This window comes from Colius striatus, chromosome 18 (assembly GCF_028858725.1).
Source record: "Colius striatus isolate bColStr4 chromosome 18, bColStr4.1.hap1, whole genome shotgun sequence".
NCBI classification, from domain to species: Eukaryota; Metazoa; Chordata; class Aves; order Coliiformes; family Coliidae; genus Colius; species Colius striatus.
Window position 1 is genome coordinate 7,855,540 of NC_084776.1, and position 15,796 is coordinate 7,871,335.

Below are 15,796 nucleotides of genomic sequence, written 5' to 3' on the forward strand. Positions count from 1 at the left end.
GCACAGTGTGGGGTGTCTCCTGCTGGGTTTGGCCCATCGCTTTCTGACACGACCTCTGTTTGATTTGGGTTCCTTTGTTTGTTTGCTTTTTGTTTTTACTGGACTATGTAGAGAGAGCAAGTTCCTGGGTTACATCCTCTATTGTTTGTCTTCACCCCATGGCTTCTATTGATAGTGGAAATTGTTCATTTGTTCTTTTGGTTTTTACATGGTATGAGTACAGAGGCATAGATCACCTACTGTGAGGAGAAAATAGATTTAAAGTGGCTTGTCTCTTCACTATTACACCCACAAGCAGTTTGGGGTGTACCATGCAAAAACTCTGGTGTTTTGGAGAAGATACACATTGACTGTACTGGAGGTGAACATCTCTGGCAGTTCCTTTGTTAGCTCTAGGTTCAGATTCAGCAAAGTCCACTGACAAAGTCACAGTGTGGCAAGAATCCAGACAGGCTGGATTCAGTCTTCCAGTTCCCCTGCACCACGTCAGCCTCCTTTGCACCAGGGCAAGTATCTGTGAGATGCTCCCGTTTCAGTACTGGAATGCTTCAGCAGCTTCAAGAAGCATGAAATAGTAGAACATTTGGCCCAGTATTGTCTGGAGGGAGTGATTTAAACGTGAGCCTGGCTGGGCTTTCACTTGCACTGACACAACGCAGTTGGAGTGATTCTTGGCTTGGGCAGTAACAAAGGAGCTTCCAGTGAAGTTCAGTGTCCTTCAGTGCTGCTGCCTCTCTGCTGTGCCATATGGTCCCAGCATGTGGATCTGGAGGGAGTTACTCATTGATTATAAAACGTGACAAAATCCTGCTCAGCAAGTGAGCCAAGGTGAGGTTCAGCTTGGGAGTGTTATAACTGTGTCCTGCTGTGGCACATCCGCCGGGCTGGATGAGCTGCTCCTGGATTGACTGACTTTAGCACTTGGACTCTTCCATTTTGATGTCATTCTGCTGGGGATGTGTGGAAACATTCCTAATTTCAGCTCCATGAAGCATATTTCATGATGTTCCTTAGTCCAGTGGGCTGCAAAAAATTACAGCGTGGCTTGAGGGCTTTTGAACCACATGAAGAGGGAAAACCCATAGACACTGTGTCTGGGGTGCAAGACTTTGCTTTTCACTTCACAGCCCAAACCTGGGACTCAGCCTGATGCTTCCACCATCTAAAGAGAGGTAACCCCAGACCACTCTCAGTGTGCTCCCTGCTCCTGCCCACACTGCTGCTTCCTGGCAGGGTGTTCACAGCACCATATTTTTAGCTGTTGCTTTCTCATTCCTGTTATTTTTTTTCTGGACAGATCTCTTCTTGTCTTGCCAGGCTGCCAGCTCTCCCTGCTGTCTATCTGCTTTCCAGGACTGTGTCTTGGATCCTTCCTCAGTGGAGGGGCAGTGGGACATCGTGGATTGGCTCAGACTCTGTAGTGCACCCTCTTCTTTCCAGGTTGGCTGTTAAGGTGTTGGACAGCCTGCATGAATTTCTTGTTCTCTCCTGATTTTCCCTTTTGCTGAAAGGGGATTAACAGCATTATTATGTGTTGTTAATGTTGTTAACAGGAGTTGAAGCAACAGCTGTCAGAAAAGCTTCCCTCTAATACTGTCTCCAGCACAGAGCAAATCAATTCAGCTTGTCCATCTTCGGGGTGACCTGTTTAAAAACGACACGAGTAGTAATTATTGCTCCTCAGAGCAAATTCTTGAGATGGGACAGAGAAGCAGATTCTCAGAGATGTTTGCACAGAAGGCACAAGCTCAGCCAGGGCAGGGATGCTCTGATGGCTGTGCTGCTTTGGAAGCTCCAAGTCCTGTGTGTGTTTTTCCACTGGAGTCGTTGCTGAAGGGAATAAAGCCCATTTCCTCTGTGCAATCCTGTCCAAGCTTGTAAGCTCCTCGCTCTGCTTCCATCCTGCTTTGCCACAGACTGAATGAAGCCTTTGAACATGAAAGGATGTGTTTAACTGGCTCAGCATGGCTGCATATCTGCGTTCTTCACTGTGCCACCCATAAGGGATGTTTTATTCTAGGGAGTTTTTGAGCTATTATGAAAGAGATTTCAACACTACACCTTGGCCACATGCAGGCAAAGGAGCGATGTTCATTCTTCACAAGGAGCTGAGCCAGGACTCGAGGGCTCTTGCAGCTTGTCTGAAGAAGTACTATTTAAAACTCTGTTGAGCAGAGGAAATAACATTTGCCAGTGTCCAAAGAAGCAGTAGACATTTAGAGGAGAGAAAATAATTAAGGGAAAAAAACCCCCAAGCAACTCAGGGGTTGAGTTTAATAGAAGAAAAATGTTTGAAGTTTATAGTGTTGGGTACAGTGTAGAACCTTGAGCCCTTCCCTCGCTGTCACTCATGGCAGTTGCATGCTGTGTAAAGCAGCCTGTCCCATTGCAGTGCAGATACAGCTCTTGAGAAAACAGAGTGAGTGTCTGGCTCTGCTTGTGGCTCTTTGAGGGGCAGAGCTGAGCTGGGGATGGCTCCGAGTGGCGCTGCCCGAGGCTTCTCCATCTGCCCCGTGCTCAGGCAGCACCGCAGCTGCCCTGCCACCAGCCCTGCGGTTCAGGCACAGAACGTTGCAGGCACAGAGGCTTTTTATATTAGAAGAGGAAAGAGAGAGAAAAAATGCACACACATATGCATATATACATAAGCAGAGGGTTCAGAGTGTGAGACACTTTTTCCATGCTGAGTTGCCAGGCGGCTCTTTTCCCTCCCCTCCCTCCATCCCAGGGCTCATTGGTATGAAACTTTTCCTGCCTTTTCTGTTTTCTTTCTGTTTGTTTCAATGTTGCACTCTTCCAGCTGACAAGGTTTGTAAGGTTCCAGCTATGTAATAAACCACAGTTCAGGGATGTTCTGCAGCTTAAATCAGTGCCCGTTTAACCCCTTTGCTTATTGTCCAACAGATGATGGTAGGTGGTGAGAAGATGGTTTAGATGACATAATTGAACAGCATCACCCCCAAAATCTGAGAGCTCCTTACCCATTTGCAGGGTAGAAATCTCAATGCAAAATACTGGTATACTCAGTGAGGGGGGTTGTATTGAGCTGAGGAGCCTTCTTGGCTTCATTCTGGAGCTTGACAGCTTCAGCATCTGATATCCAAGATGATGGACACCATCCTGGAGCTGTTGTTCCTTCCACAGGACCACCAGAGACTGAGGAGCTGCCAGGCCTTCTGGGAGACCCCATATCAAGACATCCTAGCATTTGGGGTACTTTCAGACTATAGTATCCCATGTGAGGCGGTTCACTGTATTTATTGTGTTTATTGTGCTTTTCTTGTGCTAAGAAAGGGGAAACTGAGGCACTAATCAACATACAGCTTCTGTGTGAGGTTAGGTTCCAACCAAAGGCTTGTTAAAGTGAATTCTGGCTCTTGCTGAGGTTTTCAGCATACCTGGAAAGGGAACATTGTGGCAGTCACCACTCTATCAATAGGCAGCTGGGATGGCAGAGAAATTGAACGAGTTACTGATAGATTGGAAGTGTTGCCATAGCTAGTAGATCTTGCTGGCTTACCTGGAGTCTGGGAGCCAGGCAAGTGCCTGGGGGTCACTGATTTCTTTCTGCAATGTGTATGGGAATGCAGGGGACAGGTGTGTCTGAGTTTTGGCTTTTGAGGCAGTGTCTGGTGCAGGATGGATGAAGATGTTCACGTCTCTTTCTCTAGCACAGTGCATCTGAATTAGCCATGTGCTACCCCAATGAGTGTGATGAATCTGTTTTTGTTAAAAAGATGGAGGAGAGTTAGCCCAACATCTGGATTGCTGTGTTCTGGTTTAGCATCTGCCTGGAAGATGGGGTGCATCCCATGTTTCAGCTGGTCTAACCCCACGACAGGGTTCTCGGACATGATGTGTTTGCAGGATTCAGGATGCAATCCAGCCAGAAAGGAGTCACCTCTCACTTTCCTGCAGTGTTGAGCTCACTGGAGAGGCCAAACACCTCTTGGAAGTGGTCTCTTTGCAGGAGTCTCCTTGCTGAGCTGTCTGCCAGTGCAGGATATGTGCTGGTCCTTCCATTCCTTTGCTTTCCTCTCTCACCAAGGAAAACTGTCTCTGTAAGTGCTGCACTTGTCTCTAGGACAAAATATCCCAAAGCAAGAGGTGAACTTGCACATTAATGATTTTTCAAGTCCTCTCTGGTGTTTCTGGAAACCCCACAAACATTGGTGGGTTTGGTATGTTTGAGTAACACGTTTGATATCTTCAGGGAAAGGTGGAGATCTCTCCTCAGGTATTTCTCTGTTTAAAACAGTCTTTAGTGTTCCTTTAATGATTCCAAACAGAAAATAGGCCTCTCCAGATTGAGTCACAGAAGGGAAATCACTTCACATAACGTAATCACATGAACTGCTTTGGCTCATCCAAACCTTCCTCTTACTTTAGGAATCGGCCGGACTGCCAGTGGAAGGCTTCGGAGACTCAGTGACCAGACAAGTCCAAGTAAGTTGCATTAATGTCTCTCTTTGAAACTTCCTCATCCAATAAGAAAGAAACAAAAAGAAGAACCACACTGAAATTTGAGAGAATGCAAGAGATAACTCTCAGAAATCACATCTCCTGTCCTCTGGCCATGGTTTGAGAGGTAAAGCTGAGGGCTAAGAACTGCAGGTGTCTCTGTGCTGTGGAGACAGAGCAGGAGCCAGAAAGGGAAAGAGCAGTGCCTAGAATTCCTTTTGTTTAAGTAAAAAAGGAGAGAGCAATAGAAAATAAAATATTAATTACTTAGTGAATAATGGATCCAGGGAGAGTAATTAGAAAGCCCCATCTCAATTCCAAGGGTCTAATACAGGGCAACAGAAAGCAGGAATGGCCTGAGGTTGAAATACAGCTTCAGTAATTAGCAGCCCTTTCATACTCTCCTTAGCTATTATTTTTTATTGGATGTGGAGATTTATGGATTATATGTGCTTGTGACTAAATTTACACTCCTAATTGCAGCTTAATGTTGCTGAAGCTGTTTCTGATTCAGTAGGAAGGAGGTGGGTGGGTTTCCTTCTTGAAAAAGGTGTTTCCCAGCCACAGGAAAACAGTAGCAGAGGTCTCAGTGCTTGTGAGTAGCTGAGCCCATGTGCTTGGCTTGTGTGTGTGTGACACAGGTGGGGACTGCCCAGGGACAGACACATCCCTGGTGCTTACCTCCTTTGGCCTGACCCAAATTATCCAGAGTGAGTAGAAAACTTCGCTGTTCTTGTCTAAAATAGTAAAAAGGAAGCTGAGACAGCCCATTTCTGGGATTTGCCTTTTGCTGGTGCCTTTTGCAGCTGTACTAGTCCCTCCCAGGGGCCTGTGCCACTCCACAGTTCAAACCCCTGTGTGGGATGTGTCTCTTTGGACATCACAGATGCTCATCTTTCTCATCAGTTGCTTTGTTGCAATTGAAATCTCCCTCCTCAGTTTCTCTGGGATGCTGACAGTTGTCCCTGGTACTTGCTGCCACCACCCTGTCCCTTCCAAGAGCCCCACTTGCCTCCTTCACACCCTGCTCTGGCCACGCTTGGTTCAGGGCTTTCATCTGCTCCCATCCCCTTGGTCTCCCTGTCACTCACAGTTGCTCCCTTGGGGCTCTGTTTGCTATTTCAATTCATCATCTCAGCCCTCATATCCTGTCTCAGCTCTCAAGTGTACTTCTCAAAACAGGCATTTGCAGCTTTTCCCTCTACTTGGGTGGGAGGAGAAAGCCACCCTCAGGATGCCTTCCTGGAGCAGGGCCTTTCAGCACTTTGTTGTATTGAGGCATCAGTAAATGTGGAGTGGGGATTAGACACAGACATCAGGGTAAGCAGTTGCTTAAAGGCCCTGGGAGCTGTGCCTCTACTTGCCTGGCCCTTGTCAAACACCGGGCTGGATGATCTCTAGAGATCCCTTTCCAACCCTACCATTCTGTGATGTTGGGAATATGGTCAGAGTGGGCCATGGCACCCCAAACTAATGTCAAATGGCAGGAAAAATGCACTGAGAGATGGTTTAGCGTGGAGTCACTGTGTAGGTCTGGGTGCTGAAGCTTCATGGCAGCAACTGTTTCACCCAGAACTGAGCTGCATTTTAAAGCTGATGCTTCAAAGCTCGACCACCAAGGCAGAAGCTGGTAGTTTTGAACTGAGATGCATGTTTATCTTCTGCATGTGGGAAAACAAGGCTGCAGCCTCAGCCCTGGCACCGTGTGTTTGCATATCTATATGTCCAAGGACAGAATGGGGAATTGGTACAGTTCCAAAAGTAACTGGAGTGTACAGGATCTAAATTGAAAGACACAGTGCATTTGTTCCAGCTTGTTTTCTTTAGACTCTAATTATATATTTTTCCACTTTTCTAGGGAGAGACCTTTTACATTTTTTCCTTTTCAAGTTAAAAATCAAATGAGCAGCTCAGTGCTCCAGTTTACACTGCAGTAAATATTTATGACTCCATATAACTATGGCTCAATTTCCCCTTGTTTCGGGTCCAAATTTTCCCTGCTGCACATCTGGCCCTGCACCCAGAAGCTTTTATTCCTATGAAAGATAAATTGGGGTCAGGGTGGCTGAGTAGTAGTTGCAAGTGAAGCATTGCAGAAGGGGTTTGCTTTGGGCTCTTTGTCACCCTAAACAAAGAAAGGGATGACATGCATTTCCATGGCCACCATCTCTTGGGATCTAGACAGCTTCAGAGTCATCCACACAGCACATACTGCCTTGGGGCATGCAGTGATGGTAGGAACATGGAGATCTGAGGTTGACCTCTTTATTCTGTGACTCCTCTCAGATTTTTCTTGTTCCTTTGGAAGTGGTTGTATGACATTGGCATTCAGCATTGCTCAGAGCTGCAGTTCCAAGGCTTTGTGGCTGTGCCTTTTGTTTTGTACGGGCCTGCTGCATTGTCCCAGGTAAGCCAGTGAGGTGGGGCTCATCTAGGGTGGTCAATGGAGAGAGATGGAGGCTCTTGGAGAGTGTCAGAGGTCACTTACTCTAGAATGAGAAGAACAAGCTTCTTGAAAGAACCCAAATGCCCATAGGATTATAGGGGATCATAAGTTTTTTAGACAACTAAGTTTAGGATGTGTGAGTCCTATGCTTTGTCTCAGTTTGCTTTTCTTTGGCTGTGAAAGTGGAGTTCATATCATTCATACCTGAAAAATGTCCTGGGAAGGAGGAGATTGATGATCAGGGCACTGAAACATCTTTCTTAAGAGGAGGCTGTGGGACCTGGGGCTGTTCAGCCTGGAGAAGACTGAAGGGGCCTCATCAACACAAGTACCTGAAGGGTGGGTGTCAGGAGGATGAGGTGATGCTTCTGTGTGTAGTGCCCAGTGACAGGACAAAGGGCAATGGACGTGAGCTGGAACACAACCAGTTCCATTTAAATACAGGGAAAAACTCCTTTGGTGCTGAGGTGAGGGAGCCCTGGCCCAGGCTGCCAAGGGAGGGTGTGGAGGCTCCTTCTCAGGAGGTTTCCAAACCCACCTGGACACGTTCCTGTGCCCCTGATGGAGGGGAACCTGTTTTAGCAGGGGCTTGGGCTGGGTGAGCTCTGCAGGGCCCTTCCCACCCCCACCACTCTGTGATTCTGTGGCTCTGGGTTAAGACATTGTTCATGCATCTCTGAGTTGTAACAGGGCTCTGCCTGTATGAAGAGCTGCCACAATTTTTGGCACAGAAGACACTTGTGATGTCCAGCACCCTGCAGATGCTGAGCTAAACCTAACTAGGGTCTGTTCAGTAGAAGGTACGTGGAGCTGGACTCACCACTGGCTCCCTCTTTCCACAGCATTGCTAGTTATGTCAGACCTCATCTTCTGTAGCTCAGCAGTTGGCCAGAGCCTGGGCAGGAGCACCAGCCTGGGATGCAGCCTGACAGCATGAGAACCTCAGCTCAAGGGCTGGAAGCACAGGGGTGATGTCTGAGGCCTGGCACTGTCCCTCCTCCATCAGGACATGGGACCATGCCCATAAGATTGGGATTTGTGAGTGCTTTGGAGGCTCTGTTCACCATGCAATTAGACATAGGCAGAGAAAAAGGAGAGGAGTGGGAAAACCCCTTAATAAAAGGCTCCATCAGAGCTCAGAATTGTGGCCCCCAGAATGCCACAATCACCCGATGTGGGGAGCTTAGGGCAATGTTTTTGCAGAGTGTGTCAGGGAGGTTACTCCCCCTTCACCTTCCTCCACTCTACCTGATGAATTTGCAAGTGAGGAATATTTGCTGACATTTGCCATGCTGATCAGTGATGTGTTCATCAGGCAGAACACAGCCCCAGAGCAGTTGGAGTGGAAGAGAGCAGCGTTGGATTCCTCTCGGGCAGCCAGCTGTGCTCTGTACTTTGATTTATTTCCAGCCTATGATTCATTTTTTGCTGAGAGGAAGGAACTTCTCTGGCAGGGATGATGCAGGAGGGTCTGCAAAAAAGATAGTTTACCAATTTAGCCAAAGCAACACGTTTTTTCTGTGTAGGTGGATGCAGGAAGGAGAATGTCTTCCACTTGTCTTGCATGAGAACTGCTTCTGGACCAGTGCTGTTTGTGAGATGCTTTGTTCGGGTCTCAAAGGACTGGGAGGGGAGCAGGTGCCTCAGCTTTCCTGTTTCAGCCTTTGTCTGCCTGAAGCAGACCTGAGCAGAGCAGGGGCAGGTTGCCAGGGCCAGCTGCAGCCCAGGGCGGGCACAGCTTTGCCATCCAAAAAAGACAGGGTGCTAGCAGCCCCACTTCTGCACTATCAGCAGCTGGCTGAGCATCAACCACAGCTTGTCTCAGTGCTTTTTGGAAGCACAGGGCATAATTTAGAGAGGCATGAAGCTCAAGGCCAGTTATTTGGGTTACATTAGGAAGGGACACTTGCTGATGTCATGAAACCTTCATGAGGGCTGTTTGCCTCATACTGTATGAGTACTTCTCTTGATATAAAGCAGAGGGAGTCCCATCCCAGGCTGTTTGGTGTTTGCCCCACCTTGAGCTCCTTGTCCACCCTTTAGATTGATGGTGATAGACAGAGGGTCCAGAGGCCACAGTGGGTGGACAAGTGTGGGCTGGAGATGTAAGGCAAGGGAGATGGTTCAAAGGTGCTGCTATTGCATGAGCCACTGAGGGCTTGGGGCCTGAGCTCCAGGACCCTGTTGACCATGGTGACACTGCATGGCCATGTTGCTCAAGGCACTCAGGAGATCTCTGCAGAAGTTGGGATCTGCATGAGTAGAAGTGGAGAGAATATAGTCTTACATGAGAACATCTACAAGATCTGTACAGATAGTTCATCCCCGATTTTGCTGTTCCCTGGTTAAGCCCCATGTTTTCCCTTTGATGTTCCCATCTCATAGGTGGGGGAAATAGAGCATCAGAGAAGCTGAAACCTGTGCCTTATGCATTGCCTGGGCATGAATCTGGGCATGCTTCTCCATGAGCAGTGAAATGGAAAGATGTATGGCTGGGTGAGTGGAAGAGCTGAACACAGATAGCTGTGGGCATAGCTTAAATTGGCATCATCACTTCAACAGGGCAGCAGGATTTCAGCAGGGTTCACTACTTTGGGATGCTCCAAATTCATGCAGTGAGTTAAAAGCAGATATGGCAATAGGTCTTGCTGTTTCCATCTCTTGATTTGCTACCTTGCCCTGAGGGCCCTCTTTCCTTTTTACACCTGGGGGTCCATAAGAGAACAACTTCAGGAGCTGGTTTATGGGAGGCTGCAGGTTAGCCAGAATAGTGGAAATAAACAGAAGCCAGGGGCTCCCTAGTGAAGCATGCATGATTGCTGTTACATAAGCTAATTTGAGTGCTATAATAACCATTAGGTTTTTGAGAGTTTATTTCCTCAGGGAAGTGCTGCCACAACTGTTACACATCTCCTGCCTCTCAGACACGGGTGCCCCCACCACACAGCACAGCCTCTCTACGTGGAACTGTGGTATCTGAGCAAATGGAGTTTGGAAACATCTCTTGTAAACCTTGGTCCAGACTTTCAGATTATCCTGACCTTTACTGCATCCTTTTTGGGTTTCCTGCTGCCATACTGGGATCCAGGCTGTGAGTGCAGCCCTTCTGCTCCAGATGGAAGCCCTGGGGATGCACAGCCTCTCCTTGCAGCATGGTATTTTCAGCACTGACTCTGCCTTTCACCTTGACAGAGCAGCAGAAGGGTTAACAGGAGACTTGTGGTTACAGCCTCATTGCTTTGGATGTGTCCCTAGATGAGGTCATATGAATTTCTTTGGGCAGCCTCTATTACCCTTTGTTTTAAGCACCAGGCTGGTCACCCCAGCTGTGCAATCTCTGTGCCAAAGAGCTCCCCATGCACACGAACCACTTGCCTCTGGCTCTCTAATGACTACCCCTCACTTGACATGTGTCCTCTTGGTCATTCTCATCGTGAGGGCAAAGGAGCAAAGGGTCCCTTCTGCAGCAGCATTGCACTTATTGAGGCTCTGCAGGAAATCCCAGCTCCAGGCAAGAAGAAGTTAAAGCCTAAAGGCTGCTCTGGGTTCAGGTGCTTGGCTCCCTGCATGGACACATGAGAACTTGCATAACACAGATATGAGGACTCTGAGCTGCCTGCAGAGCCCTGTGGGGCTCCCACGTGCTTACAGCAGAGATGAGCATTACTTACAGGGGATGAGAGAGAATGGGCACTGTCATGCACAGCTACAAAACTGAATAGTGAGAGATGCCATGGGCCTGTTTGCTATTGAAGGGATGTGCTGAGCACTGACTTGTCCTCTTGTTCCTTTACAATAGCTGTGAGTCATCTCTAGTCTCATGTACAGCCTCTTTTAGTCCCAAAGGGCTACTGAACATCACAGGTGAGTCCTTAAATCTCTTGTACAACATCTGGCACTATGGACTGTGGTGTGAGGAAACCAGAGACAGTGAAATATAAATCAGTAGTTCAGGATTTCATGCTCTGCAGTGTTTGGAGGCTTTGGCTGTGGACTGTGTTTTAAGATAACCATCTTCCTCACTGGAATGAGATACAGGTTTGTTGATGAGTGATGAGGCTCCTGGGGTTGCCCTGAGGAAAGGACACGTAGAAGTGCAGAGTGCAGCTTCTCTGGGACAGGAGCAGTCGTCCTTAAGTGAGGTTATCTATTGCCTTGGGGTCGGTAAGCTTCTAACAGCCTTTCAGAAGAATGTCACATCAGCTGCAGCAGAGAGGGGATGAGAGAGCAGGGAAGGGGAATGGCATTGGAAAATGGCTTTATCTCATTTGTCTCATCCCTCTGCGAAGGACAGAGGAAAGGAGAAACCAAACAGTTCTCTAGAGGAGAGCACAGTGCTCTGAAAGAAAGATGTTTGTTACCACCTCTGCCAGCTCCAGCCCATGTCTTTTGGCTCTAGAGAGTGAAAGGATGTGCTTCCAGCCAAGGTGTCAACAGGTGCTGGAGGAGTGGGATGGCTATGGAAGTGTGTTTGGGGGAGTGTAGTGTCTGTCACTCTTGCCCTGAGGAACAGGGGAAAGATGACTCAAAGGAGGGCTGGTGTGCCTTGGCCTGGTCTGTCTGTGCTAGCTGCTGCAGTGCTGCTTGCCCAAGCAGCTGCTTTCCCTCCCTGCAGTCCGTGTGTCTCTCCTCCCTCTTTATTTCCTTCCTCTTTTTTGTTGCTGAAACGTCAGTTTGCAAATTGCTCTTGGGCACTTTGGCAGCCCAGCTTGTGGCTGCTCAACTTTCCCTCTTCCCCTCGAAGCTGTGTGTCCCTCATCACATGGACAGGGGCAGATTCCCGAGCCCTGGCTGCCCACCACAGGCATCCTCTGAGCCTCCGTGGCCGGCGCATCCGGCGGTGGCTGCGCTTCCCAAAGCCTCTAATTGTACCTTAGGCACAGAGCACTGGTTTGTTCCCTGCTATATTTATCTAGTGTCTCAGACTGGAAAAAAACCAGACAGGAGTGCAGCCTTTTGTGCTCCTTGTTGCAGAGAGATGGCTGGTTTGTAAGTCAGCCCTACAGTTGGGCTGGTGGGTGAAGCACTGTTAGATGGTCAGGGCTAAGCTGGAATGTGCAATGTCTCTGCTGAAATGTTGGTAGCCATGAAAGCAACGTGCCCAAGGAAAGCATCAGTTGCAAGGGGCATTCCTGGTGACTCAATGGAGCAATGTCTCCTTGGATTAATGTTTTTGTGGTTTAATTTCTGGTCAAATGTACTTTCTGGTCAAATGACGTTCAGAGAAGAGTCAGGCCTAGATGGTTCTGCCAGAAGATGAGAGCTGAGGCTGCTGCCCATTTCTGGAGTGTCTTCTCCTTCAGTGGACTGACCCTTCTTCAGCAATGGGACCTTGGGCAAGGTAAGCCCATGGTGGTGTTCTCTGGCTGTATCACACCAAGGCACCATCTCTTTGGTGTGTTGCAGTCCAGCAGCAGAGTGAAATCCATGAAGAGCCCTTTGCCTGTGGCTGTCCCACAGACAGCAGTATTCTGGAGATCCCTGCAGTCAGGGATTCACCTAAAGAAGGTAAAACAAAGATCTCAGCAGGTCTGCCCTCAGCACACGAGGAGCTGCTTCAGCACACTGGAGCAAAAAGTTGCTTCCCAGGCCAGGGTGGCTCCTGGGCTCCTTGGGACAAGCCCCTCAGAAGACAGTAGAGGGGAGCAGTGTGTAATGCAACACGTGTCCTGACTCATTTAATGACCTCAGGAAAGAGAAAAGGCAACTCCCAGAGGTGTTTGCAAGGGTTAGTGCCATGTTTTCCCTTTAATCTGCCTGCTCATGAACCCCAGGTGGTAACTCTCCTGAAGACTTTGCCCCTTGCTGGCTCCTCCTGCCAGACAGGAGCTGTTGCTGTGACCTGCCTGGCAGGCAGGAGGGTGCTGAGCAAATGATTGGTATTCAAAAGAAGAGAAAATACAATAATGCCATTGGAGAAACTCAGCTTTCCCCCAGCAACTGCTCAGTGAGGAATGACCACAGACCTTCTGGTATGCAGTAACCCTCCTGTTTTGGGAACTCAAGTAGGGAGCTGGGGAAGTGTGAGTGTTGAGAGGGCAAGACTGATGACAGGGAGGAGTTCAGGAAGGAAAAGGTAAGCAGAGGATTGTGGAAGAGTTAATATGTATCTGAGACTCCCTGCCCTCTCCTGGGAGAGTGGGTGTCCAGTCCTCCTGCCTTGCCTTTTACCAGCTACTATTGATACACCAGCATATGAGTGTTAAAGCATGAGCAGGAAGCCAGGAGAGGGATTTCCAGCAGTTTGAGGCCTGGGGGCAGAGAGATTGAGAGCCAGCAAGGCAAAGAGCCCTAACAGGGACTCTCCTTAAAGATACACCTCTCCACAGATGGGATGGAACCTAGGGAGACTCGTGTAAGCATATTCTCAAGGAGCTGCATGGGCTTCAGGCAGGTGGGGAGATGCACTGCTGCTGTTTCAGCAATCCCTTGCTGCTGCTGTTGTACAGGAATTACATATCTTACATGAATTACCTGTCATACATGCATACACACATTTCCTCTTGATAGGACAAGAGGAAATGACCTCGAGTTGCAGCAGGAGAGGTTTAGATTGGAGATGATGAACTATTTCCCCTAGTGGGTTGTCAGCCCCTGTGCCAGGCTGCCCAGGGAGCTGGGGGAGTCCCCAGTCCTGGAGCTATTGCAAAGACCCATAGCTGAGGTGCTGAGGGCCATGGGTTAGGGGTGGGATTGGCAGGGTGAGGGGTTGGACTTGAGCTTAAAGGTCTTTTCCAACCAAAATGATTCTACGATTCTACGCTTCTAGGTGGAGATGCACCCTCTGTCCTGGGCACCGTTTTGTCTTGGGGATAGTAACAACTCAGGAGGATCTCTGTCCCTCTGTGTTGAACAAATACAAGTTTTCATAATAAGAAATAATCAGGGAGGGTCAAAACAGTGCTTGGCAACCAAGAGCTATGCTCCAGAGCACGGCAGCTCCTCATCTGCCCAGGTGGGAGAGAGAAATGGAGGAGAGGAGAGGCAAAGTAAGTGTCAAAGAGCAAGGCAGCAGCATTCAGAGGAGAAGTATCTCCCTTGGAAAGATCAGAATCTCCTTGGGGTTTTTTTCCAAATGAAAAGGAGAAATTTATCCAGCATTTTCTTTCTTCCTCATCCTCAAGGCTCATGTAAATGTAAATGAACAGTTCTTGGAGCAAACAGTGAGCAGAGGTTTGGGTACTGTCATCTGCTGGCTGGGTCTAGCCTGGGGGGAAATGGCAGAGAGGGAATATAATGGAGTAACACTTAATTGCCCTGTTTGAGTTTGGACCTGTATTTCCTTATGTGAAAATGCTTCACTGAACATAACCTGGTTCAGGAATGCTCTGCTCTGACACAGTCCTCACTGTGCTCTCCTCCCAGCTCACCAGTACTGCAAGTAGCTGAGCTTATGAAAGAACCAGTTGAACCCCCATTTTGCCTGTCTCTCCAGGCCCTGGAGGTCTTTGGCTGCTCTGGTTGCTTCCCAGCACCTTTGTGGATGCAGCTTGAACCTCTGATCACTGCATGGACTTGCAGAGTTCATCCTTTCCAGCTTACTCAGCAGCAGGGCTGGGGTTACAAGGGGATCCCTGCCTGCTTTGCTAACAACCTGGTACAAGTGGCCAGTTATGACTATGGGACTGCATGTGTGAACTGAATAGAAAAGAAAATAACTCTTCTGTTGGATGAAATGCCACAGGAGCATAATCAGAACATAAACCCAGAGAGGATAGAGGCAGACAAGGAAGTGCTAATAGGATTTACCTGAATACCTGCAGGTGTGTGTACCACGGTGGCTGCTGCTGGGGCTGGTGACAGTGCCAATAGCCCTAAATCCTCCCCTGGCTGCCCCCTGATGCCCTGGGCTCTGTGCCATGTGCAGGGTGGGGGTTGAGCTTGTGCTGTCCTCAAGGCACCTTCCTGATTGTCTATATGGTTGTGCACAACAAACATTTCATTGCTTAACAGAGGGTTTGGACATTGCTGGGCCAGCCTGGGAAAGGTGTGAGAGAGAAAATTCAAACTGAGCCTGGAACAGGGTTTGATTTACTTTCTTTCTTGTGATTTCCTTCCTAGCTTTCTCTGCACCTGGCAGTGCTTGCTGCTGGCTGCCAGCCCTGCTAACACTGAAACCTGTGTGGTGGGGTGAGGGAAAATGGGCAGCCTGTGCCAGGCAGGGCAGCCACAAAGCAAGGCTCCTGCTTTGTTTCAGCTTCTTGTTTGCAAATGGAAATTGAGTTTATCTTTATGGCAGATAGTGGTGGTTTCCTAAAAGTTGCTCCTGTCTCTTCCTTGTCCTTGTGGCTTTGCCAAAAGGCAGCCTTGAACACTAAGACAGCCCCAGTCAGAGGAGTAGTTCTGTCTCTTTGCAGAGCCCTAGATGTGCTTGACTTCCCCCTCAAAACTCTTTTAACACTATTAGAAAATGCACTGTGTATTATATTTGTATATATGCATTATATAATATGTAATATGCATTATATCAGGCCCCATTCTGGCATGATGGGCACAGTGTGGCCAAGCACTCCTTCAAATACAGCCCCCCAGTGCCACCTGTACCTGCAGCAGTGGCAGGAGTGCTTTGCCAGCACTGCTTCAGACACACACAGCTGCACCTTGGAAGGGAGTCCACTCAAATGTGCTGAAGGACTTGAAGTTTGAGTGAGAGCATCTACCTGGAGGTTTTGTGAGCTTAAAGCCCAATTGCATTAAGCATTTGGCTTCCCAAAGTGCTTTGTGGTGATCTGCCCTGTGAGAAATGCCTTTGCTTCGTCCCTCCTAATCACCTGGGTCTTGATGGGTTAAAATGTGTGTGCCCATTTCTCTTCATTCACCTTCTTCCTTTCCTGATACTTCCCCTGAGCTTTCCCTTCCTCTGCAGTGTAAGGAGCTTGGCAATAAAGG

General features: G+C 48.5%; 1 protein-coding gene across 1 annotated transcript in view; it reads left to right on the top strand.

The window, feature by feature from the left end:
- LOC104553472 (septin-9) overlaps positions 1 to 15,796 on the top strand; it is a 133,200-nt gene that overhangs the window by 20,281 nt on the left and 97,123 nt on the right. Inside the window, exon 2 of the mRNA XM_062010855.1 lies at positions 4,390 to 4,446. Coding sequence (XP_061866839.1) covers positions 4,390 to 4,446 — 57 coding nt within the window. The remainder of the gene's footprint in view (positions 1 to 4,389; positions 4,447 to 15,796) is intronic.